Source organism: Miniopterus schreibersii (genome assembly GCF_964146895.1).
Source record: "Miniopterus schreibersii genome assembly, chromosome: 7".
In the NCBI taxonomy this organism is placed as follows: Eukaryota; Metazoa; Chordata; class Mammalia; order Chiroptera; family Miniopteridae; genus Miniopterus; species Miniopterus schreibersii.
In genome coordinates this window covers 52,608,243-52,634,102 of record NC_138108.1, presented here as the reverse complement: position 1 = coordinate 52,634,102, position 25,860 = coordinate 52,608,243, and the positions used below count along the sequence as shown (strand labels likewise).

General features: G+C 38.8%; 1 protein-coding gene across 1 annotated transcript; it reads right to left on the bottom strand.

Moving 5' to 3' along the window:
• Positions 1–242: 242 nt before the first annotated feature.
• ERMN (ermin) lies at positions 243–7,864 on the bottom strand. Its single transcript, XM_081143527.1, has 3 exons — positions 7,148–7,864; positions 6,415–6,507; positions 243–3,591 (listed from the first exon to the last, which is right to left on the bottom strand). The coding sequence occupies exons 1-3, from the start codon at positions 7,383–7,385 to the stop codon at positions 3,098–3,100; spliced, it is 825 nt and encodes a 274-aa protein (XP_080999653.1). The 5' UTR covers positions 7,386–7,864; the 3' UTR covers positions 243–3,097.
• Between the last annotated feature and the right edge of the window lie 17,996 nt (positions 7,865–25,860).

Below are 25,860 nucleotides of genomic sequence, written 5' to 3'. Positions count from 1 at the left end.
ATACTGTAAATGTTGCCATAGTTTACATGTATTACCTTGATGACTATAAAGATATATATGTTTTCAAGTTTTGGAGTTAAGATGCATCTAAAATAATAGAAATAATAGAAATGTAAAAATAATAGAAAAATTTCATGAACATTACATACTACCCATTAGACATTCTTTGTACAATTTCATATACAATCATTTTAAGACCTTTTGAAATAAATAATGTAAATGAGTTAGAATAACGTTCTCTTGATTTCTGAAGCAGCATTTATTGATCGTCTTAATAACTGCTGATATGCAAGGGTTCTTTCTCAATTTTAAAGGGCAGCTAAAGAAAATAAAATCTGGGCACCAAAAACAAGCACACACATTTTTATTGAGAGCAAGTCAGACACAGAAGTTCTTTAGTTAATTTGTTACTAGATAGACTGTGACATATTCTATGTCTTCAAAGTTAGCCTTATATTAAGGATGATTTAAAATTGACAGAGAAATAAAGCTGTTATTAATTCCTGTTCACCCAGCAACCAAGGAAAATAAAAAGTCATGTAAGAAATAGCATTCTCACAATAAATCAATTCTCCTTTCTACCAGGTACCAGAGTCCTTCCAACCCTGAACTATGAATCACAAAAGTGGTGAACTTTCTGGTGTAGTTACCAGTTTGTATCTTAATATGCCCCATATGAATTTCAAATATGATAATATCCTTCATGCAGTCTGAACCAGACCCTTGTCTTTCCTAGGTTACAAAGAATCAAACAGCTACCTATCACTGTGACCTTAAAGTAAGATGGCAGCATTGGGCAATGCCAAAGAATAGTTATAGCCCTGGCCAGTGTGGGTCAATTGGTTGAGTGTCCTCCCATGCACCAAGAGGTCACTGGTTCAATTCCTAGTCAGGATACATGCCCAGGCTCTATCCCTGGTGGGGGCCATGCAGGAGGCAGCCCATCAATGTTTCTCTCTCCCAATCCTTTCCTCTCTCTCTAAAATTAATAAAAACTTTTTTCTTTTTTTTTTTTAAAGGATAGTTTCAGTGCTCTTTTACAACTACATTGTCTCATCCAGAAGCATTATGTGTTTACTCATTGAATATACAATCCTGAAAAAGTCTTTGTTGACAAAATCTTTCTGGTTGGTTAATCATCTCATAAAGGAGCACAAAGCTAAAAAGGCCAGGGTTACATATATATATGTTGGAGTCCCAGAAGAGCTACCTGCTTGACCACATCACATGGCCATAGACCCACCATCACATCATCACCTCCTCTGGAATAATTTAAAATACAGGCTCTGTTGATGGTCGATTAACAATATGGTTCTGTCCTGTGACAGCTAAGACAATACTGAGCTTTGAGGTTAAGTAGAAAACTGTAGGGGGTCATCAGTAATTCAGAAAACAAAATAGGTTGTCCTGATGGACAGGTTTAGAGGATTTAAATAAACAGGAAATTGTCCTAGTGCATCAATTTTCTACCTAAATTTATCAGTAAAGACCTGATTTTCCTAACTGTATTCTGAAAACTTGACTTGTCAAGAAAGAAATCTACAGGTTAAGGGTGTCAGAACATTTATATGGTCAATTTGCGAAGTATCTGTTTGAAAGAATAAGAGGAACACTGTGATCTTAATTTAAAATTTAGTCTTGTAACCACTAAATAAATAGTATATGATACTATGGAAATATATGACCAGGAAGAATTAAAGAAATTGCCATTAGAATGTGTGGGAATTTTTACACATAAATAAGCAATAAACTAAGAAGGGCTAAACCAGGGTATTTTACAAAATGAAAAAGAAATAAACAAAGGGTTGAAGAGTACAATGAAGACTGTATTACATTCAGACAATAAAGAATTGTCTTTTTATTTGCAGGGCCAAAAAATATATTTTCTGTGGTGACAGAAAATACTGGATAATATATATGGAAGCATGAAATAAAAAATTATGAAACTATCTAAGAAATCTATATAAATACAGACTCTCCCTTTGCATAAATATTCAATACATTGTTTGACACATTGGTTTGATGAAACTCCATAAGCACAATTTTAAGCATCTTGATTTTGGCTGAGGTTCAGTAAATTATATATTCCCAACAACTATCAGGGCTTTCTCACTAAAAATGCATGCTCACACTCCACTTTGAGAATATTCTAAGATAATTATTTCCATTTTCATAATAACTAGTACAGTTATGACTAGAGTTGTCTCAGGTTTCTAAGGAAAGAAAATTATTCTGAGATATTATTAATAAGGGAAAGTGTGATCATAAAGAGGAGGTATTTTCTTTAAAATGTGCTAAAGCTCTCATTTTCATTCTTAATTACTTCAATTTTGCTAGACAATATTTTATTTTCTGTCACAGAAATAAAACTATCCAATATAACTCTTTAGTCTATTGCCCACCAATCTTATAGCCTCTCCCTGTACCAACCTCACAATGGATGTAATTCATCTTGAAAGCATAAAGGCAACATTCAGTAAACAGAATTCTCCTGACTAACAATCGCTCCGCTCCTCTGGTGAGGAAATTCAGTGAATGGTAACACTGAGGAAGAAGCCTATACAGAATTTTCACTCTGCAGGTGCCAAGAAAACCACTTAAAACATTTTTCGAAGATAATAGGAAAGGCAAAGTATTTTGAAAAGTTTATTGCCAGAGTCTATAAAATAGTGTTTAAAAGTTAAGAAAGGGTTAACAACAGACTTTCTATCCGCCTCAGGTATAGGGAGAAAGACCCCAAAAGAAATATAGGAATCGTCTCAAACAGGTCTCTTTCATTTAATGACTGCATTTCCCAGCACTGCTCCTTTATAAAGCCAAATCATGCCAGATTTCCCAGGGGCTCTGGCTGTTCAGGGCTTATCGCATAATGCTATGTTAGTGAAGTTTTAAAAAGCAAATGTCCACTAATGAATGTAAAGGGTTTTGGTTTGAAGCTACCGGCCTGACTTTTGCCTAGGGTTATTTCCACACTCTCCTACAGCGAAACAGCAAGAAAGCTTCCACACCTCTAAGGGGGAGAGCCGAACGAGGCCTTCAAGGAAAACAGAATTAGCTTTTGCTTTAGGCGCCTGAGGACGTCTCAGATCCAGTTAGGTTATAAATGCAGCATAGACTCGAATTCATCAATTCTTTGCTTGGTATTCCCCTTCCTGATTTTCCGGTAGGATATTGTATTGTATCTGGAATAAGCATTTCTGGAAATATCACCCTTCTTCCCCAAAGCTGGCTGCTCATCAGGCGTCACAGGTTGGGAGCTGGGGCTGCTCAGTGGGGAGTCCTCACTTGGGTCACCTTCCCCTTTTATGCGAGAACCTTCTTCATTCTTTCCCCGAAATTCTATCACTCGAACTTCATCTTCATCATCATCTTCATTGTTCGTTTCTTCGTCCCAAACCCCTTCCTCTTCGTGGTGCAGCACATGGACTTGGCGAGGTTTCCGAAAGCCCAGCCACTCGATTGCTGTCGCCTGGTAGACTGTGTGCTTCCTGCCCTCGCCTCCTCTCTCCCCCAGAGGCTGCCCCGCAAGCTCGTCCTTCTGTGCGCTTGCTTCCTGGCTGCTGCTCCGAGGAATCTTCTTCCACTGATGCCCTGGAGCAAAACCAATTGGTAGTTGAGATGTGCACAGGTTCCCAGATACTCAGGTGTCATTCTCCAAATTATTTTTCTGGACAACCGTTCCCCCACATATGTTTTATGAAATATTGTTTTGTGGGTCATGAATATTTTATACAATACAATGGGCTATTTCATCAAACTAGTTTGGAAAACACTGCATTAAACACAGTTAAGCAAGCGTCTTCAGAGTTTATCCAAGCCTTTTAAATGCTAACGAATGTTGTAAACCTCCTAGAAAGTGGGCCACTCAGCCTCACTTGACTGTGGATTTGTTGTTGTTGTTGTTGTGGATACTGTACTGAGTGAGGCTGTATCCCCTGAGAGACACACTTCTAAAAATCTTGTCTAGACTGTCATGACTGGATGTGAATATGTAAAATAAATATTTGGACCTATATCTTACACACACACACACACACCTCAAGGAAAATTTAAAAAAAAAAAAAATCTCCCTGGGAAAAAAGGTTTTTTTCCAATAATAAAAACAATGACTGCCCACGTCTTGTCATGCTCAGAGTAGCACATTCAGTATTTGCAACCACTCTTCTCAGAGTTGGTCTCAAGTGCCAGCTGCAGGAGGAGGAGAGGAGCACAGATGGTCAGAAGTCATAAGCTGAGGCTAAGTCAGACCCACCAAAGCACACAAGCTTTAGTCTAATACCTGCCATGAATTCCTATAGAGCCAAGATTTAAAAATAATATTGAGGTCATGTCTACTGAGTGCTAGGTTGGCCTGTTGTTTTAGACATGTCCCTAATGACAATTAATTAATTTAAGTTGTTTGGTCCCATGTTATGACTTAATTCATTGCAAATTTCTCTTTACAAACAGATCATATCAGGATATTCTCAACAATATTCATTGAGAATCCAAAAAAGTATTAATTATAAGAGAGTAGAGGTAGTTCTCTGAGCTTTTGCTCCAGCAGACTTGTGTGGGAAGCTTCAGTCTGTAATGTGCATGATTCAGGCCTGGGTTCACTGTTCCCTTTCAACACTATATGAGTCTTTAGCTAAAGTGAGGGACGACGTTTCTCGTTGCCCTTCCCTTCCACAAGTTTCTATTTTCACTGAAAGATGTTCACAAGTTCATTCCCATCAAAGATTTTTCATTCTCTTTTTATTTTATGTTTTCCCAACTATAGGAGTCAAATTGTAAACTTACCAAAAAAAAGATAGAATTGAAGATGGATTATTACTTCTAACTAGTTTTGAACAGGTGCCCAGCCCATGTTCTTCACACTATGAATAAATATGCATTAGAGCGTTGAGCTTTGATTTGTTTTCTTTCCCACAAGAATCAAATAAAATGATCTTTTTGCTCATATTCAGGACTCAGGTATGGAGTTGTCAGGCATAAAATTACTTGTTGAATTTAAATGATAGGTTTTTCCTCAATATTTTTAGCATCTTTCTATTTTTTTAACCCAGGAGTATTCTCTTTGGAGACTTTATAGCTGCTTGCCATTGTGGGGAAAAAGACAACAAAATGTATACCTGTAGCTTACAGAAAAAACATGTGTTCCACCCATCACAAAAGGATCCACTCAGGGAAAATTCACCCTGAGACCCACCACTTTAAAGATGCAGACTACTTTTGTTCTCTGTTTGATAAAAATGAAAGACCCTAGAAAACTATTGTCTCCACTGGGCTTCTGGATTAGAAATTTGAAAGGGGCTCTAGGTGGAAGATTGAGATCCCTGCCTTCAAAAGCTACACTGGAAGCACAAAGATTAGGGCAAAGAGATTTAGCTCATTTCATAGGGGCTTAAGTCTGATAAATTACTGGTGATACTGTAAGAGCTTGGCAATGCCTGCTGCTTACTACATTCTTCCTTAAGTGTCTGCACAGCAGACCACTGCATGTGGCCAGCAGACAGTCCGAGAGGTGTCCAGGCAAAGTGGGCAAACCCGGGAAACTGCCAATCACATCCATGTCTTCCTTGGAATCTACTATTTTATGTGATGTTCTAATAATTCAACCAATAATCTTGTCAATATTTTTTCTAATAAGGTCCTAACTAAACTAAATTGCTTAGGTCTAACAAGCTGACTTCAATTTTGAAATAAGACGCTTATGGCTGCAAAAGAAGACAGAAATGATTAATTAATAGATTTTTATCTTTCTCTGTATTTGGAAATTCCTTGAGTGTAAGTGTCTCCTTAGAAGAGAAGTCTAAAAGGTTGTGTGTCTCTTAGTCTCTTGAGTTTATTTAAAATATAATATATTCACTTAAAAATTAATGTTATTTTTATTCTCCCATTTTCTGGGGGAAAAAATTAAAATTAACTTTATCACCTGGGAAATTTCTTTGACAAGAATTAGGTAACCATTCTGTGTTTATATGAGAAGCCTGGAATTTACCTTCAGATCAAATAAATGTGTATTATTTTAAACTGCATGTAATGGTAAATTTTTAGAATAAACCCATTTTGGAAACATTTACACTTAACAAGTTGCCTCACACAGATTTGGAGATACTAAATAAAAATTTTTTTAAAGGTTGATTTAGTGGACTAACTTATTAAGAGACAGATGTATTGTCAGGTCAAAGTGTGCCAATCAGTTATACCAATCCATGCAGTCTCAATCTCGAAGCTTCTAGAATACTTCCTAAGGTTGGAACCCACAGATAATCAAGACTTCCTCATCTGCCTATAGAAGCTTTGAGTTTTGGAAGACATTGTCTAGATTGTTTTCTCAACACCACACTCACACAACATCCCATGCCATAGCTGTCATCCATATCTAGTCAAACAAATTCTGTGTACAAAATGGAGATAATTGCCTCTTACCTTCTCTGAATGTCATTTCATCGACACTTGTTTCTTGGAGAGAAAGATCTGTGATGGCCTTATGAACAATAAAGAGATTCTCTTCTGGTTTTTCTGGGAGAAAAAACACACAAGATTAACATTTTAATACTTAAGTAGTTCAAGGTTAAATACGTTAGTAATTTAGACTCTAAGGAGATTCTATGATTTTTAAATGTGATCACTAAAAATAACTATTTTATCCTTCCATCTCATTTTTTCATTGGTTCCTTTTATTTATAAACATAACGATAATCTTCCTTTAATATCTAAGATATATAAGCATTATTCGAACACTTTATGGTATATATAGAAGGAAAACTTGAAATTCTGAATTCCTTTTGCTGAAATAATAATGGGACTGTCCATAGAATAATAAATAACAGTAGCTAACATTCAACCAACACTGAGTAAGCCTCACAACAACCCGACAAGCGTCTGCCCTATTATTCTGCCTTCTCCTGGAAAACGAAGTCTTTAAGAGGCTAGGAAAGTTGTCCAGAGTCACAGAACTATCAAACAAATAAGTATGAATTTGACCAGAGGCAGAGGTTTTGTCCTTATGCTATGCAGCCCCAGTAGGAAAAGGGGCCACATTTGGGCAAGGATAGGGCAAGAATGTACAGCTCATTCTTGTCATAAGAGTTTATTGAAAGAACCCTGAGTGAGTTTATAAATCAAATCAAGCAAATGAAAGAGAAGGAAAAGGTTTTACCTTTAAGAATCTTCTCATCCTTGGACCAGTTGAGCAGCATCTTCCCTTGTAATTTTTCACTTTTCTCCTGGTTTCCTTCTGTGGGTAAACCTTCAAGACCAGGTTCTACCCTGTAGTGTGGTGGGGTGCCATCCACATCACTGACTTCATTTGTCTTGGTGATTGGTCGGTTACCATTTTCAGGTGGCGTATCCCCATTACACTCAACCTGGCTGAATGTCACTGGAACATCTGTCATGATGGACAGTTGAGTCCGACTTAGAGGGAGCTTTGGGGAAACTGAGTAAATCAATCCTTGATAAGTCCTCTTGCCTTCAAGTCCTATAGTTCCAACTCTTACTCCAAGAATACAAATTTTTTACTTTAGTACATAATAACAGCTTCTTTTTCTAAAGGTGCCCAGATAGAGCTTAGAATAAAAGCAATAGGAGTTGTCAGATTTGCCACCAGCCCAGGAGCAAGAACCAGGCCAATCGCCACCTTCTTTGTTGCTTAGCAGTCCCACTTGCAGAATTAATGGCTGCCTTTGATTTACATAAACAAACAATTGGAGGCAATCAGGCTTTTGTGTTGGCTTGTAGAGGGGGACTTTCAGCTTGTCAGTCCCCCTCTGGGAACAGAGATTTTTGTCCCTTTTCATAATGGCCCTTTGTCATTTTCCTTGTAACAGGAGCCACAATTGTTCCACAGCTTTAATCCAGAGAGAATGACCACCTTGAGGCATATTAGTTCTGCAAAACCAGCTTAACATTTCCAAACAGATTTTGTTCAAGTAAAATCTCAGCTATTTTGTAGGGGACAATGGCATCGTTTCTTATTTATTCAAGAATAAAAACAGCTTATCAAAAACCTATAAACAGGACAATTTTATTATAAGCGGTTCTGGCAGCAGATTCCATGCTTTGCTTTCAGGAGCCCAGAGAAGGGACCTAAGAAAAAACAAACAAAAAATTCTGCCATCTTGCTAATACCAAAAACGTTACTATTTTAGAATAATGCATTTGGTCTATAGTTTCTTATCCTCTAGTTTATTTATATCTACTGAAGTTCAATCCATCCTTTAAAACCCTAACATAATTTATTGCATGAAGTTTTGCCTCCCCCCAATCAGATATATTCTCTCTATTCCCTACTGATATTGCATCATGCTGGTGAAATTATATAGCACCAACATAGTCTGCCCTTAGGGGAGACAGGTGATTATGTAAAACATCTGCTACTACCACACTTCCCTTTTTGAAGACATGGATTCTTTTTCTTTTTTGGATCTCATATAGTGCAAAATGATCCCAGAGCCTTTGTCCATGATGCCCCCCCCCCCCCTTGGAATGCCTTCTCTTCCTCAAGGCCAGACCCCTGTCCTAACCAGGTCCTCTAAGTTCTCAGCTCTGAAGCTGAAATACCTTTTCTTTAATGACACTTTCCCTGACCCAGAATCTTTATCTGGGCTGGAAGCATTTTAATTTCCTTATATGTGTCCACCATGTACCATCTGCCTTGAACTAAGTAATAATATAATAATAAAATGTTATTGAATAAATGAATAAATTTCACTCCCAAGAGAATACATTTCAGATCTTTTCTAAAGAGAAGTAGAGAGGTTGGATAGTAATTATAAATGTATCACCTTTAAAATTATATCTAGGGCTGAGCTCACTAAGATCTATGTCAGGAATGACAAATGCATGACACTGGTCTCACCCTTCTCCTAAGTACTTGAAGACATCTCTAATAGATCCTAGAATTCTCTCCTTTGTCATCACTAGCTCTTCTCTACCCAATTACTAGTCTGTGTAGGAGAGGAAAATAATTTTCACTCTTCTGAGTTCTTGGCTGAGGCCTTGTTATAAAAGACATAAACATGAGAAAAATGAACCGCAGCTTATTAACATGGGTACCTCACATATACATAGGAGATACCAGGGAAACTGAGTAACTCCCTAAGATAGCCCAACTTAAATACCACTTTCAACTAAAGACAAAGGAAAGAAAGGTGTGTAGGGGTGTGGGGTGTGTTTGTGTGTGCAGGAACAGTTATGAGAGATTACCAGAAAAGCACAGTAAACAAGGGCAAGGTTTGTTCTGTAATTTTTATGCCTTCTCCAATGATAAGATTCTCCTGTGGTTTAGAGTCATCTTTCTTTCCCTGGTACAGAGAGGGGGACACACTTACAGAGATTTTCTTTATCAATGTCCATTTCCCCCACAAAAGGGAAATGTTCCTACATACTCTGATTTGTTTTCAGAGCTTCTTCGGTGTCTGCTGTTTCTCAAAAATAATTGGCTCAAAGTAATCCTTATACCAAAGAGACATATTTTGGGGTGGCATAGTCTGTTACCCTTCAGTTGTTTGTTCTTAATTTGTTTGACAAACACTTATACAGCACTTACTATATCCCAGGCACTATTCAAATTGCTTCACCAATAGTAACACATTTGATCTTCATAAAAATCCCTGTAAAGTAGGTACTATTTAGAAAAGTGAAGCACAGAGAGATTAAGGAACTTATTTTAGGTCATACAGCCAGAAAGCCTACCAATGAGAGTTTGCAGCATACATCAAGCCAAGTGCCATCGCTGGCCTGGGTGCTGGTGTTTCCTTTGGTCATAAGTCCCACTGGGCTCCAGCTTGATGAATTAACCACCCTGGCAGCAAGTTGTACAAGAAGAAGTTGTAGCTTGGAAAAAGCAGCAAAGTGCCTGAGGTGATATCAGTCCCTTCCTAAGATACACACTCCAGCTGCTGAGGACAGTGTTGGGAGGGCCAGGGAGCTTCCTGTCACCAGGAATAACATGATTAATCACTTAATTCAAACATTAGAATCTGGTGCTTGAGGCCCAGGTCAGTCCATTCCACTAACTCAGAGCAAAAACAGCCCAGGATCTAAGGCAAGAAGGTAACAGTGCATGGAATTAGATGGGAAAATACAGAAACCAACACCAAAGCTAGGGACACGTGGGGATGTACTAGACTGTGAGATTCTTAAGAGCAGAAAGTGACGCTATTTTACCAAATCCTCAACAATAAACATACAAACAGAGAAATGCACACATTAGCCTTGAAGACCTGTCTCCAATCACTCTCAGTTCCCTTGAGACTGCCAAGCACTTCAATTCAGGAACACAGCAGTGTAATAAGTTGAGTTAACCTCTCCCACCCTTAGATTTCTATGACCCTATAGCAACTTGCAATTTATACCTCTGGCTTAGCTTTCATGGGAGTTTAATTTTTTAATATCTTTTTTTCATGCCATGCTTTGACCTTTGTTTTCTGGCATTAGAATTATTTCAGATTTTGAAAGATAGAAAGATGCTCCAGAGTTCCATCATCATCAGTCAACCAGTGCGTTTACCTCTATAAAAAGCAGTGTTTTATGCTGTACTACAGAGCAATGGAGGTCAGGTCACCGGTTTGCAACATGTATTATTTTCCTACAAGCAGGTGGCAATACGAGATGCATTTACCACCAAGATGAGTCTATCCAACTAAAAAATAAAACATAGGATATTTCTTTAAAGAAGTAAGTTGCCACCCATTTTTTGTAACAACCTATTACTTATAAATTATGTTAGAATTTGGACTAATGATCCTTAATTCAAATACTATTGCATAATCTCCACTGAATGATTTACTGGATTAGTTGTTTTTTTCTCTAGTTATTATACTTAATAGTAAAGGACATCATATAAATGTAACAATTATCAAACTTATAACAAAATATGATAATGAGTAGATCTTCACATGGGAAATAAAATTCTGTAAATATCCACATTCCATTCATCAAATGCCAAATGATTAATGTTAAGGCTATATTAGGTCCAGAAACAAGATCTGAGGAAAAGTCATAAGCTCCTGACCTTTAATAATATGTAAACAGCCAAGCTACAAGTTAATGGTATAGCTCATACAGTCAATGAGCACTGAACAAAAACAATAAATAAATTTAAAAGATCAGTTTTTTTATCCTGGCAGCTTGGGTCCAATGTTTATACAAACAGAGATTTGCATATTTGAGACAGGAGTATTGTATCAATCAAGGTTGACACAGAAAGGTAGAACCACTAAAAGATCTGTTTATCTGAGGGGATTTGACCTTACACAATTGTGGGTTCTACTTAAACTAAGTCTGTTGTCGTGTCTGGTGTTGGAGTTTGAAGTCTACAGGGCAGGAAGTGGGAAGGAAAAATGGATATATAGGGCAAAAGCAAGCTGGAGACCCAAGAACAAACTGGAACACACAGGGACAAACTGAGGCTTGGCAAGGAAGGTGGAAGCCCCACAAAATAAAATCCTTTCCCTCTCTTGGTCATAATATTGAGAGTATGCCATCTCAGATGCATAAGGGAGCACCCACAATGAGCTGGGCTCTCTAGAGCTTTAAGCCAAGCAATTATAATTCTGACTTACTCACAGTGGGATTTTTCTTAATACATTTTAATGGAAAGAATGGTTTCTCTGTTCACAGAGACCCTGTGTTAGCTAGATAGAAATGGAATTTGTGCAGGTGTTCATAAAACCACAGAGAGAGAATTTTGAACTGTATATGCATACATACTCTTTGGTAGCTTGCAAACATTTTATAATCCTGGGGAAGCAGAGCTGAGTGAAAGTAATATCACTGTCAGCAGCCTCCCTCTTAAACGATTTTGAATGTCCCTAAGAGTTTAAGGCAACATGTTGTTTTTCAGCAGAGAAACGCAACAAAATAATTAAACACATTTTTCCTTAAGGAACAAAGGAAAACACAAGTCCTTTCTGATTTTGCAAGAAGGTGAGAGTGATGTGACCATGAAAAAAAATACAGCTTCTCCCAGATGCCTCTGATAACTTAGCTCAGTAAACTGAGGGAAAGCAGGAAAAATTCACATGCTCTCGGCAAGTGAAATACATCTGTAGATATATTAGAATCTCTCACATAGGCTTTGTGTTGAATCCAAGAAAGGAATATTGGACAGCTGTACTCCTGACCTTTAGATGAGAAGAGCAATGACTTTAAAGCTCTAGTTATTGATTAGCTTACTGACCTCCAAGAACTTGAAGCCAGGCAGAAAATGTGCTTCAGGAGCTGTGCAACTCAGACCCGTGGGAGCAGAGCAGCACACTCAGCGGGGGCCACGCAGTAAATTGAGCTTCTCAGAACTGTTCATGTGGGCCGTTGTCATAGTCTTCACATCGGTCTCCACCTCCAGTCTCCAACCCTCTGTCCCCCACCTCCAAAATGAGATAATTATAAATCCCGTAGTACATTATCTGGTCATGGTAAATGTTCAATAAAAAAAATTCATTTTTAGAAGATTCTATATTTCCCATAACCTCCTACACACACACAAACACACACACACTCAACTTTTGCCCATCGCTCCATTGTTGTCATATGAAGTACAAACTCCTTATAATATGATATAGGCACTTCTCTGGTTTATCGCCCCAAAGTGCCCAGTTCTTTTTTTTCCCCTTGCCAGAGAGAACTATTCCATATTAGCAAACATTATTTCCTATGTCCGCGTCTTGGATGATTCTTTCCCCCATTTTTGGAACACCTGCCTCCTCGCATCACCTAGCATCCTCCTCACTTTCTCTACAAAGCCAGAGCCATGTGTCAAGCCCTATCTCAAGTATTACATCTGCTACAAAGTATTTTATGACACTTTTACCCAGAGGCTCTACTTGTACTTTTCTTTGAGCCCTTTAGCAATTTATGTTGTTTCAGTTGTCTTGCATTATTTAGGCAATTGTCTTACCTCGCTACCAGAATAGTTTATGTTGTAATTAAAAGACCCTGATTTAAATCTCAGTCCTGCCACTGAAAAGCTGTATGAACTTGGGCAAATTACTTAATTTTCAGAACCTTGGAGCATCTGGAGAGTGCCTATCTCATGGAGGTTTTTATTAAATTGCATGACAAAATACTTGTGAATCAACCACTTGTGTCTGACACATAGTGGGGGCTGAGCAATAGTAATAATGCTATTTATTATTATATTGTCAGTTCCTTGAAAACTTTGTGTGATTCATTTTTGTACTTCTGTAGAGACAATTGTAGCACCTAATTTGCGGTCTATATTCTATACATATGATTTGAGTTGGCGACAGAGGTTTCTGGCACTAGAATGTGACAGTAAAATTCATCTGCACGTATCCCTGACCCCATTTTCCATTTTTCCTTTATAAATATGTTTATAACTATTTAAATAAAAAATTAGGGATTCAGGATCTAGGTGTTGGATTTTCTAGTGTAGGATTGTGGTATGGATTTAGAAGGTGCCACCTACTGGCAGATAGGAAGAGTTTAAGTCAGAAAAATAAATGAGCACAGCTCTATGGCCCCACAGAAGACTGTTTATTCTCAGTGTTCTCTTCTTCACCCATCCTCCTGGCTATCCACCGGGCAGACCCTCAGTAGAAAATATTCTTGCTAATATACTCTTTGTGTGGAGGGGTTTCTACATGAGCCCTGACTAATTTGGAGGTGAATATTCTGGATCAGGTTTGCCAGAACAGAAAGCCTCAGTGGAGAAGCATGTGCTCAGACAGGAAGTGACTTGCTTGACCTGTTTAGGAACACCAGATTCTGGCCAGGTAGACTTCATCCCATCCCTCCATGTGCCCCTCCCCACCAGATCTTGGACAAGTCACTGAACCCACGAAAGCCATAAATCCTGACCTGAAACATTGAAAGCATGATAGAAGCTGCCCTCCAAAGATCCTTGTAAGGGTTAAATAAGATCTATTTAGAGAGTTCAGTGGCTAGAAATGGACCTATTGCCATGACAAGCAGAAGTGGGCTTTTGCTTGCTTTACTCAATAGTCTTCAAACTTCAGTTGGCCTCGAGTCTTCTGGGCACTTCATTTAAAACCAGGTTTCTAGACCACATTCCCAGATACTTTGATTTATACAAGGCATAGAATGTGAATTATCAGTAAGAACCTGGGTGATTCTGGTACCCAGTCTCATAAGCAATAGTGTGCTTGCTAGCCTCCAGCACATGCCTAAACAAGGGAAAAGAAAGGGTAAAAACTCTCTTGGAGAACAAAACTTTTTTTATTATTTATATTACTTAGAAACTTAAAGCCTTGGGACAAATAAACTTCTGGGAATATCAGGAATAATCAGAATAAGCAACACACTCTAGCACTTATTATGCACCAAGATTGGTCAAAAAGCTTTTAATACAATACCCCTTTAATCTTCCCAACAGCCCTTTGAGATAGGTAACTCTTGTTCTCATAATTTTTCAGATAAGAAAAGTGAGGAACAAAAAGTTTAAGTAACTTGCCAAAGCCACCTATCTAGAAAGGTACAGAGTCAGAAGCCAAAATTTGAACCAAGAAGGCCTGGCTCCAGAACCTCTGCTCTTAAATCCAAACCCATCCTTTATTAAAAATATACCAAATCAATCACATGGACTAAACAGTTGTTCTTCAGAATAAGAGCCAAGTTTCCTTCACAGCTTTTCTATTTAATGGAGGCCCCAGGGGACCAGGGGACTAATATTTCAGTCCCAAGACATCTTTTAATGCATTCAATTTTTTTTTTAAGTTGATCCTAAATAGGATGGTATCCACTTTTACTGTTCAGTATCCAGTGTTCAATTTCACACACTGTTAACACTCTTTAGCCTGGTGTTCATGGATAAACTTAGAATGATCTTCCTACTTGTTTGCTTTTCTAATTTAGAATACAATCCCATCCTTACTAAAAGTCAAGGTTCATAGAGACTGAAGGGATGGAGAGGCCCTAGTAACCTCAAAGGCTGGTTTTGAAAGAAAGAGCTAATGTGCACCTAAAAGCGTAGAAATTATACTTAGTTTTTACCATCTAGAGTAAGTGAAATAATTTATTTATTTATTAAAATATATCTTTATTGATTTCAGAGAGAGGAAAGGAGAGGGAGAGAGAGATAGAAACATCAATGATGAGAGAGTCCTTGATCGGCTGCAGCCCGCAACCCGGGCATGTGCCCTGACAGGGAATCAAACCCTGATTGTCTGGATCCCAGGTCGACGCTTAACCGCTGAGCCACACCAGGCCTGGCAGTGAAATAATTTAATGGGTAAACTCTCCCAGGCTAAGTTCTCAAGAGAATCTATGGCTGAGTATAAAATTCATGCATAGGGCTGACTTTTGCAACCAATTTTAAGGTGCAACTTGCTACTTCTTTCATCCAAAATCCTGAGGGAGACAAGGAAAACGAGCCAGAGAATGGAAATTGATGGCAATTCAACAGCGATTTGTTTCCTTTCTCTTTTCTAGCCCATCATGCTCTGTGCACAGGCTTTCGGATAATAATATGTGCATAGGTGGAGCATTCCAGTGTTCACAGTCTTTCACAACCATTTGATATGACTGAAAAAAATAATTGCAGACCCAGTCCAGTTATGAGCTTTCAAAGGCAATACCTGGCAGCCCAGGATCACAAGCATCTTGTTACTGACTTGACATGGCCTTAGATAACCTAAAGTGAGCAAGGACCTGCCCCTTTGAATCACACATGGAAAGCTAGCACAGTGCCTGCCACCAAGTATGTACTTCCTAAATGTTCGTTGAATGAATAAACAAAGTATTTTACTCAAATCCCTTTTTTTATTGATGAAAAATTTGAACCTAATAGAAGTGTAAAGTTTTATGAAGCAGAAGTTAAGGCATGAGAGAGGCAAAGGAGCCTGGCAAATAAAAAATCCTTCTCCCAGTTACTCTCCTTTTTTTGTAGCTCTCTCTCATCCTTTCTCTATATGTCTCTGAATCTTTCATATCCTCCCTAGGTTCCTTGTTCCTTAAATAAATTGGCATTAATATGTAACTAAAATATGTTTATTTATTGAATTGAGGAAAATTGGAACATTTAAACACACTTATTAAAAAGTAAGCTGGCCTCAGTTAGGTTTAAGTTATTCTATATGTCTCTATGATAGTGAACTATTTGGGTTAGTGGCCGTCAGGAGTGAAGAGGTTCTCAACTTATGGCCTAGTTTACCAACAGTTTACCTTGCTATTTAACTTATCCAGTTTTGTTCTCTAATTTTATTTGGGGGGGGGAGGGCTAAAGAGGGAATAAACTTGACATAATGCATATAACTAGTTCATGAAAATGCCAGAATTGACACTGAGAAGTCCTGCCTCTTGGTGACAGCACCAAAGATGCTCTGGAATGAAGGGAACTTTGAGTGGAATCAAGGCAATTTACTGTCCAATGGTTGAACCTCCTCCACAGTATTCACTCCAGGTATTTGACTCTTCTCTCTCTCTTTTTAATCCTCACCTGCAAATATGGTGTTTATATTATTGATTTTTAGGGAGTGAGGAAGAGAGGGAGAGAGAAACATCGATCAGCTGCCTCCCATACGTGCCCTGACCAGGGATCAAACCCACAACCTGGGTATATGCCCTGACCGGGAATCAAACTCACCACCTTTTGATTATGAGAAGATGCTCCAACCAAATGAACAACCCGGTCAGAGCTGACTATTCTCTTTTCGAACATCTTTAAATGACTGCAAATTCAGCACTTCATGGGGGCAGCCTCGCTTCAAACTGCTCTGACTTCGGAAAACTTATCCTTGTGTGGAACTGAACTTTCATGGCCTAAAGCTTTCACATATTGGTTCTTCTCTTTCTTCCCTTCTCCCCATAACCCTCCCCTCTTCCCCTCCAGACCCCCCCCCCCCTTCTTCATAGTGCAAATTTATTTCCTTAACATATCTGGAGTCCAAAATAAGGGTTAGGGGCTCAAATCAAGATGCTGGCAGTGCTTCATTCCTTCTGGAGCTTCTAGGGGAGAAGTTGGCCCCTGCCTTTTCCAGCCTTTAGAAGCTGCCTGTATTCCTTGGCTCATGGCCCCTTCCCCATCTCCAAAGCCAGAAGTTCAGCATATTCCCTCTCGTTCTGCTCCTCTGCCTCCCTCTTATAAGGATCCCTGTGATTACATCAGGTGCACCTGGATAATCCAGATACTTTTCCAACCTCAAGATCCTTAATTTGATCACTTCTGCAAAGCCTCATTTGCCATGTAAGGTAATATATTCACAGGTTAAGAGGATGTGCACACAGACATCTTTAGGAGCCATTATTCAGTCCATCACAGATAGAAAGTAGAGAGAAGCTTCTCAGTGATTCATGTTTTTATTTCTTTTTTCCAGTTTTATTGAGAAATAATTGACATACATCACAGCATAAGTTTAAAGTGTACAGTATGATGGTCTGATTTACATATATTGTGAAATGATTACCACAATAGGTTCAACTAAGATCCATTTTCTCATATACATACAATAAAAAGAAAAGAAAGGAAAAAATGTTTTCCCATGCAATGAGAATTCATAGGATTTACTCTCTTAACTACTTTCCTATATATCATACAGACACATTGGTTGTTATTGATTGGACCCTTTGGAGCCACACAGAACAGGTCTAGTCTGTCTTCCACCTAACAATTAGATATTTGTTAGATATTTGAAGACAGCTTTCAGGCCACCTCCTTTCCCCAAATCTTCACTTTTCTGGAATAAATATGGTTCCTTTAGCTGTTTCTCATATAACAATGTACTGGGCATCTTTATACTGTTAAATATTCTCAGAACATATTCTCATTTATCTGTGTATTGATAAAAAGCCATGGTTCTACGTCCTTCCCTGAGTGCCTACCATTGCCCTTACCCATCATCTGGGACCCTCCTGACATCTCTATAACCAATAACCAAGGGTTGGTCTTAGACCAATATCTTGTTGATTGGTAAACTATTAAATCATATCAGTTGATGGATATTTTAAATATGATCCTTCCTAAGTGTCTTTTTAAAGGTAATGTTTGGAAATTAAAAAAAAAAAAACTAAAACTAAAAAAAATTCAACATTTACTCAGCATTTCTGTGCCTAGCAGTATGGCAAGTGTTTTCAAACATTATTCTCATTAAATTGTCATGGCATGACTATGAAGTCCTCGTCATTATTCTTATTCTATAAATGAGAAAACTAAGATCCTCAGAGGTTATACATCTTGCCTATTGTTTCAGAACTATTAAATGCCAGAGTTAGAATTAAAAAACAGATTAATGATCAAATAAATTTGAGAAATGCTACAGGTTCTTTCTCCTCGTGGAAAATCATGATAAACTAGAGCACATTAAATATTCTAAGATATTTTTCAATTTAAAAAGTGTTTTAACCCAGTGTATTTGAAGTTTGACCTTATTCTTGTTTAATACTCGTAAACACTTTGACAAACCAATGCTTTAATTTCAGCTCCAACATGCAATGAGATGCTGGAAGTCATCACTTCCATCTTTATAATTAAAACATCTGAATAAACTAAAAATCAATGACTTTTTTGGGTCTCATCAGAAAACTGAAGTTTCAAGATAAAATGTTATCTTCAAATCTGGAGAGACTGGTCCATCCAGAGAGACACAGTTGACATGTTTACTTAGAGCAGAAAGTTCTGGGACCTCAAACCATTAAGAACACTTACACAGTAATTTTGACAAACTGTTAGAGGCTGAGTGAGAACCAATGCGAGAGAAAAAATTCCTGGGGGCCACCGATTCCTTGTGGACTTTACCTCCAAGAACCCAGCCTGGTTCTCACAGTGAAGATCTGAAAAAGATCCCCTACTGCCTGTGCCAGGAAATGGGAAAGAATAATCTTTGTGAAATAGCCCCAGAGTCTTCTCCATAACAAAGGTCTGCTGTCCAGGGAGAAAGACTTTCCCTGAGCCTTAGTTCAGCTAGGGGAAAGCGTTCTCCCACTCCAACCCCCTTTGGCCTTCCAGTCTCACCTAAGGGAAAAAATAAAAATCTATGCCACTTGAGAAACTGTTGTGAAGGTGACAACCCAGAGACACAGGCCCTAAAAAAGACTGAGATTTAATAATATAATTATTGAATGCTTCCCTTCCCCCATACCTTCCTACCACAGCAATGGGCCTCTGGTTGTAATAACGGTGGATTAACGGCTGAGGGAATTGCAAACCACAGACTCTCTTTGATGAAAAGTGCACAGGGAAGCCCAATGTCAAGAAGAGAGACAAAATATGGAAGAATCTGAAGCCCCTGGCACCTAAAGTTATAGTGAACATTAAACACAACCTAACGGCAAGCCAGAATGGCAGAAATCCTTACGCTAAAGGTCTATTACCTATTTTCCTGTCTGACTTTCAAAAGAAATTACAAAGCATACCAAAAGAGGAAAAAGGCCCCACAGCTTGAAGAGACAAATCAATCATTAGAACCACACTCAGATATGACACATATACTGAAATAAAGAGACAAGGACTTTTATAATATAATATCCATGTTAATGGCTTTAGTGGAAAAAGTATGCAACATACATGAACAGATGAGTGATGCAAGCCGAGCGACGCAAAGAAATAGAAACTCTAAAAAATAATCAAACAAAAAATTTCAAAAGAAAGAAAAAACTATGTAATTGAAATAAAGAATACCTTTGATGAGCTCATCAGCAGACTCAGTACAGCTGAGGAAACGGCAAGCTTAAAGATAGGTCAACAGTGACGTCCCAAACTGAAATGCAAAGAGAAAAAATAATGAGAGAAAAATCTAACATATCTAAGTACTGTGGGACTATTTCAAAAGTCATAACATATTTGTAATCTGAATACCAGTTGAACCTGATCTTCAGCTTTGCTTCTTTCTCTGCTGTCACCTTACATTTTTCAACATTAGGAACTCTTATTTCCATTGCTCTCAAATGAGCTCATTGGAGAGTCTGCTTCACTTTCTCTGCGGCCATGCAGGTCAAATTGCTAACGTAGGTAGCTATATATTAATAAAAGAGAAGGGAGCAAAACTGGCTAAGCTTAATTAGGTCAGAAGCTACAGCTTCACGCATACCAGGGGACAGCCACATTGCCCTAGCAAGGGGATGAATACCCCTCCTCTCCCCACCTAGGGAGGAAGGACTGGCTTTCCAGTCTCCCTGGGGCACAGCCGATCCACTCACATGGACTATGAGGGGAAGAAATAAACTATAAAAGGGAAATTCCTCTCTGGGCACTTGCCAGTAGAAGCCAAGATGGTGACCATAAAGGGGGGATGTCTAATCTGGGAAAAAGACCAGATTGGTTAGGGAGAGGGCCCAGCACAAGCTGGTGAAGGATTAGAAAAGAGATTGGTCAGTTTGGAAGCTCCAGGTCATACACTGAAGCTTAGCAGAGGCGTCTTGCTCAGTGCCACCCGTTCAATTCCCCCTGGTGCGTGTTCCCGGTGGCAGCCACGCAGGCCCAGCTCCCCCGCGGGCCCAGCTCCGGCTCCAAGCCCGGGCCAGAGCGCAGCGGAGAACAGGAGCTAAGCTAGCCCAGTGCGGGGACTGAGCGGGACTCAGCCCGGGCATGGTCTCAACCGATGGCACAGGATTTCTGGCCCCCGGCCTTCTGGGCTTGATGAAGACAAGGCTGGACTTCTTCCACAGCAGGGCGAGCTGAAGCACCTGGCTGTGGGCGCCTGGGGACTGTCCTTTGTGTTGCTCCAGCTTCACCTCATCCTCCCATGTGTGGTCCCCGAAATGCTTTTCTTGAAACTCCATGGAAAAACCCCATTTCTCCCAGCAACAGAGTCTCTTTTTCTCCATATATCTATTACACTACACACAAATGCAGGTGAATAAAATTTACTTACCAGTCTAGATCCCTGTTGAAATAAGCCACGAGGAGATGCCAAATACCTCTTTAGTTAATAAAATGCCTATCATCAGGGCACTGAAATAAGGAAAATAAATGTCCTGTTTCTTGAAGAAAAAAATTTTGATAATTTCTATTTACTTATTTGAGATATTTAATAATAAAAGAGCTAAAAAAGAATAAGTCAGACAGAGAAAGACAAATACTGTGTGATATCACTTCCATGTGGAATCTTAAAAATCCAAACTCATAGAAACAGAGTAGAATGGTAAATACCAGGGCCTGGGGAACTGGGGGAAATGGGGAGATGTTGGTCAAATAGGTCAAATTTCCAACTGTAAGGTGAGTAAGCTCTGGGGGGGGTCTAATGTACAACATGGTAATTATAGTTAATAATACTGTGTTAGGTACTTGAAAGTTGATAAGAGAGTAAATCTTAAGTGTTCTCACCACAAAAAAGAAATGGTAATTACATGACCCGATGCAGGTGTTAGCTAACACTAGAGGTAATCATTTTGTAGTATATAAGTGTATCAAATCAACAGGATACGCACCTTAAAAATTACACACTGTTATAAGTTAATTATGTCTAAATGAAGCTGGGAGAGGAGAAAAAAGCTTGAGATGATAGATAGTTGTATAATGTAAAATATAATAATAGCATATAACACAAAATTATCTGTTGGTTGTATAATGGAAAAGGGATTTGGTTTTCAAAAACCTGGGTTTGTGTCTGTACCTAACACTGCCTAACACAGGGTAGGGGGTGTCTTTTAACCTCTTTGTGCCTTTGTCTCCACATCTGTAAAATGGGGTAAATAAATACGTTTGCTGCTAACACCAACCTCAGAAGGTTCTTGTAAGTGTAAATGATTTCTCCCAGCAACCCAACGAGACAGTCATGCGATCTGCATGGCCTGGAGTAGAAAACCTGAGCTTAGAAAGTTAAATAAGTTACTCAAGGTTATGGAGCTTGTGAAGGGCACAGCAAGGTTAAAATCCAGTCCTGTCTGACTACAAAATCTATTCTCTTTCTAATACACCAGCCAGCTCCATAATAGTGTTATTCATAATGTCAGTCTTAAGAATGCTTTCGAATGTTAAAAGAAGTATTTCAATTGACTTACACCCAAAATGAGTTTATCACTTGCCTTAAGAAGCAATTATTCCCCCTGGCTGGGTCTCGCAGTTGGATGGAGCTTATCCAATGCTCCAAGGTTGCAGGTTCAGTCCCCAGACAGGGCACATACAAGAAGCAGCCAACAAATGCATAAATAAGTGGAACAACAAATCGATGTTTCTCGCCCCCCCCCTAAAGTTAATCAATCAATAAAAAGAAGCAATAATTCCTCTTTTATCTAACCAATCAGAAATTCAATTCTCAACAGATATTTACTATTCTTTCTGGCAATTTTTAATGATAAAACAGCTCCTCTGTTCAAATAATGTTACTGTTACTTCATATAAACCTGGTTAGAATCAAAGATGGCTGTTGTGCCTTGCCCCCCTTCAGAAAACACAGAAAATAAATGGGCCCCCACATCTTCCTAACACTTATAATTGGTCTATCATTCAGACTCCCAAGTTTATGTTTACATTCTGTTTTTCTATCTTTCTCCGTGCCTTTTTAAAAAACCACTAATAACTTTTGACTGTTGCTTTTTTATCATATCAAGACAGTCATACCTCTGGAGCTCATTAATAGCACTTCTTATTAGCACTTGGAAAGTACTAAGCATGAACAGTCTGCAAACAACACTCCCCCCATGTATGGATAGCCAGGCCTTGGGAAAATATTTTATGGTTCTTTTAGGTTTCTCAAAGAGCACAAGCTTTCATCTAGAGAGAAAACAAAGCTCGGGACAACTGGCTGCCTGCTAAAAGCTTCCGCATGGAAGTCTGTGATTCTCAAATTTTCTGACCAGTAGTGCATTTTGGCATTTGTTTATTGCATACAGAGACAGCCTGGGGCGTATGAATTTTATATCCAGATAAATTTTCAATTCATATTCCTAAATCGCGTTTTCTTCCTTCACCATACCTTTACGTCAAAATTCTTTCTATTTACTCTTTTCAAATCATACCCTTTTCTATATTTGTGCCAACCTTCCCTGAATTCCTTTTAATAAACCGATTATTAAAAGAGATCCCAACAGGATTTCTTACCCCAGCAATGTTTTCATGAAGCTCTAGATATGCTTGAACCACAGTTTTCAGAAATACAACAAAATATTAAAAGAGAGCCCATTATAATTCTCATTATAACCACCACTCTTCAGTTCCCATAGAGAACAGGTTTCCACATCTCTCTGAAGAGACAGAAGTGTGTTCTCAGTCATAGGGAGACCACTGTGTCTCCCACAATGGTTTCTATTCTCGTGGTTGAGCCTTGAAACATATAATGACATAATAAGAGGAAGTGAGATTGAGAACTTAGGCCACCTGGCTTTGAGTTTCATGCTCTTTCTACCAAGAAATAAATGGCACAGTTGTGAAGGTAGGGAAATGCCCATCACCTTGCATACATTCACGACTCTTGGCTAACTAAAGTGTAGCTTAGCACTGGACGGCAACTTCAAAGTCATTCTAGTCCAATGCCCTCACTTTACAGATGAGAAAACTGAAGCCCAGGCTTATTAAGAGATGTGGCAGAATGACCAGACAGAAAGTAATAATACTATGAATGCAAATCTTTTGAGTCACAGGAAGAAATTAATTTGATTAATCCATTAACTTCCATGTCACCACACAGAAAGAAAAAGTACTGGGACTAGAGGCAAGAGGGAAGCAGGTTGGGATCTTGCTAAGAAAGGGAGGACACATCTGGATGAAGCTGCACTTTCTGGAGGAAATTAGGAATAGAAGGGGATGCTGAAGATTAATTCTGTCCCCTCAAAATTCTGCTAAAATAACTCACACACACATCAGTTATTTATCAAAACCATGTTTGTTTATGGATATAAAATTCTGAGTCTAGCACAGCTTCCTTCTTTAGGATTCAGGAAACAAGTCTACTTTAAAGTGGTAAAAGAAACTGTGAGGCATGAAAAGGCAAGCCATCTATGCTTGAGTAAGACCTGGATAGCCTGTACGCCCTACCTGGCAGGTAAAGGCCTGGCACATGTGAGCAAATAAAATTCTCCAGAGCAGTGACACTCAGGCTGGGGACTACAGGTTCCTCGAGGAGGGGAAAGAGTGGACTCAGAGCAATTTCAAAGGTTTTTCCAATAGACATAAGTTCTGAACATAGCACTTCATAGCACTTTCCATGGACTAATTATTATCAGGGGCGGGAAAGGGGGGCAAGGAGAAAATAAAATAAAACGGATTCTAATATTCCAAATAATTAGGAGTGATTTTGAAGTAACTGTGCCGGCTTGGCCACATCTCCTCACACTGGCTCCCTTCCCTTACCACCTTGCTGTTTTCTGGGTCCCTGCATGTCACAGCTGAAAGAGGCAGCTGGGGCCTCCTCTGGGACTGACCCGGACACCTGGTGGGGAGACAGGAGAGGCACTGCTACTTCTCGGTGAAGACGGGATCCAGCAAAACAGCGAAGATGCAAATACGGTCCCAATCCTTGGCTTATGTTCATGTGTTTCTTTAATGCTTTTTTCAATTTCTACCAGAGGCAAATAGGAAGAAACAAACAACCTGGAAAAACTTTGCAAATATCATCCAAAATCACTTTGAGATTGAGTTCTCAATGGAAATAATTACTTTGTTGCAAACAGCGATTCATCTCAGTAGGCAAGAGCTGTGTGCCTGATTTAGAAGCTGGGTTGAGAGAGTAAAAGAAAATATGAAAAAACCCTAGGCCCAATGTGACTGTACTCAGAGAAGTGAGAAAGGGGATGGAGAGGGGGCACCGCTCATGATGCATGCAAAGACGGCCAGGGTCTACCTGCTTGGCAAGAACTCCCAAGGAACAGGTGTTGAATTGAACTTAAAAATAGCTAACAAAGTGGAATTTTAATTTGATATTTGAATAGAAACTAAAATAATTCTAGATAAAAGTGCATACTGTGAACAATAGAAAAAGAATCAGAGAAGATGTCTGGTAATTCCATTGAAAAATTAAAGACAAACATACTTTTTTTTAAATTTAGATGACTAAATAAAACAATATATCAAAAAAGTCACCCAGCCGGGAGTGGCTCAGCGGTTGAGCATCGACCTAGGATCCAGGAGATCAGGGCTCAATTCCCAGTCAGGACACATGCCCGGGTTGCGGGCTCGATCCCCAGTCGGGGGCGTGCAGGAGGCAGCCGATCCATGACTCTCTCATCACTGATGTTTCTGTCTCTGTCTCTCCCTCTCCCTTTGTCTCTCTGAAATCAATAAAGACATATATTTTTAAAAGTCATAAACAGTGAACTAAAAATCTGAACAAAAGAGAACAAAAAAGAGGAAACACTGTGCCCTTTCTCTGGGTCAAATATATCACCTCTTTCAATAGTCATAATAACCTTATGAGATAAACATTTTTATCTCTACTTTATGGATTAAGAAGCCTTGATTCTAGAAGATTCACAACATCCCTGAGGTCACAAAGACAGTTGTGTTCCTGCAAATGATGGAAATTCAACAAAAATAGTTATATGGTTAATACTTTTTGAAAAATAGTTTATCCTATTTCTCTCTTCTAGAGAAATAGGCACTGAGAGTTAGTGCAGAGGTAAATCTTTTAGCCTCTTTTTAACACAAAACTTCTCAAACTTTTAACATTACGAAGAGGCTGTGTGTATCTGTGTATTCTTATGACTTTTATGAGCACATGAATGTTCCACAGGAAGTACTTTGGGGAAGATAGCAAAAGGCTATAATACAGAGAGTTAAACCAATAAGATGAAATTTAATAGAGATAAATTTAAATCTGGCATTGGATATTTGAAAAGCGATATTATGCAAGAACAATATTCAGCCCCACAGTGTCTTTTAAAATGCTCAAGAGAAGCACTACCATGAGTCAAAAGTCAAAAGTTAATGAAATCCTAGGTTACATTAACAGAGGTATACTGTCTATATCAAGGGAGGTGAAGGTGTATGTTTGGCTCCAGACGAAACTTTGAAATAGAATG

What these genes read in the sequence shown, in the direction of transcription:
- ERMN (XM_081143527.1), bottom strand. Translation starts at nt 7,385, where the DNA reads ATGACAGATGTTCCAGTGACATTCAGCCAGGTTGAGTGTAATGGGGAT. An exon ending in GGATGAGAAGATTCTTAAAG is followed by an intron (nt 6,508 to 7,147) that starts GTAAAACCTTTT and finishes TTTTTCTCCCAG; the next exon opens with AAAAACCAGAAGAGAATCTC. An exon ending in TGAAATGACATTCAGAGAAG is followed by an intron (nt 3,592 to 6,414) that starts GTAAGAGGCAAT and finishes GTTTTGCTCCAG; the next exon opens with GGCATCAGTGGAAGAAGATT.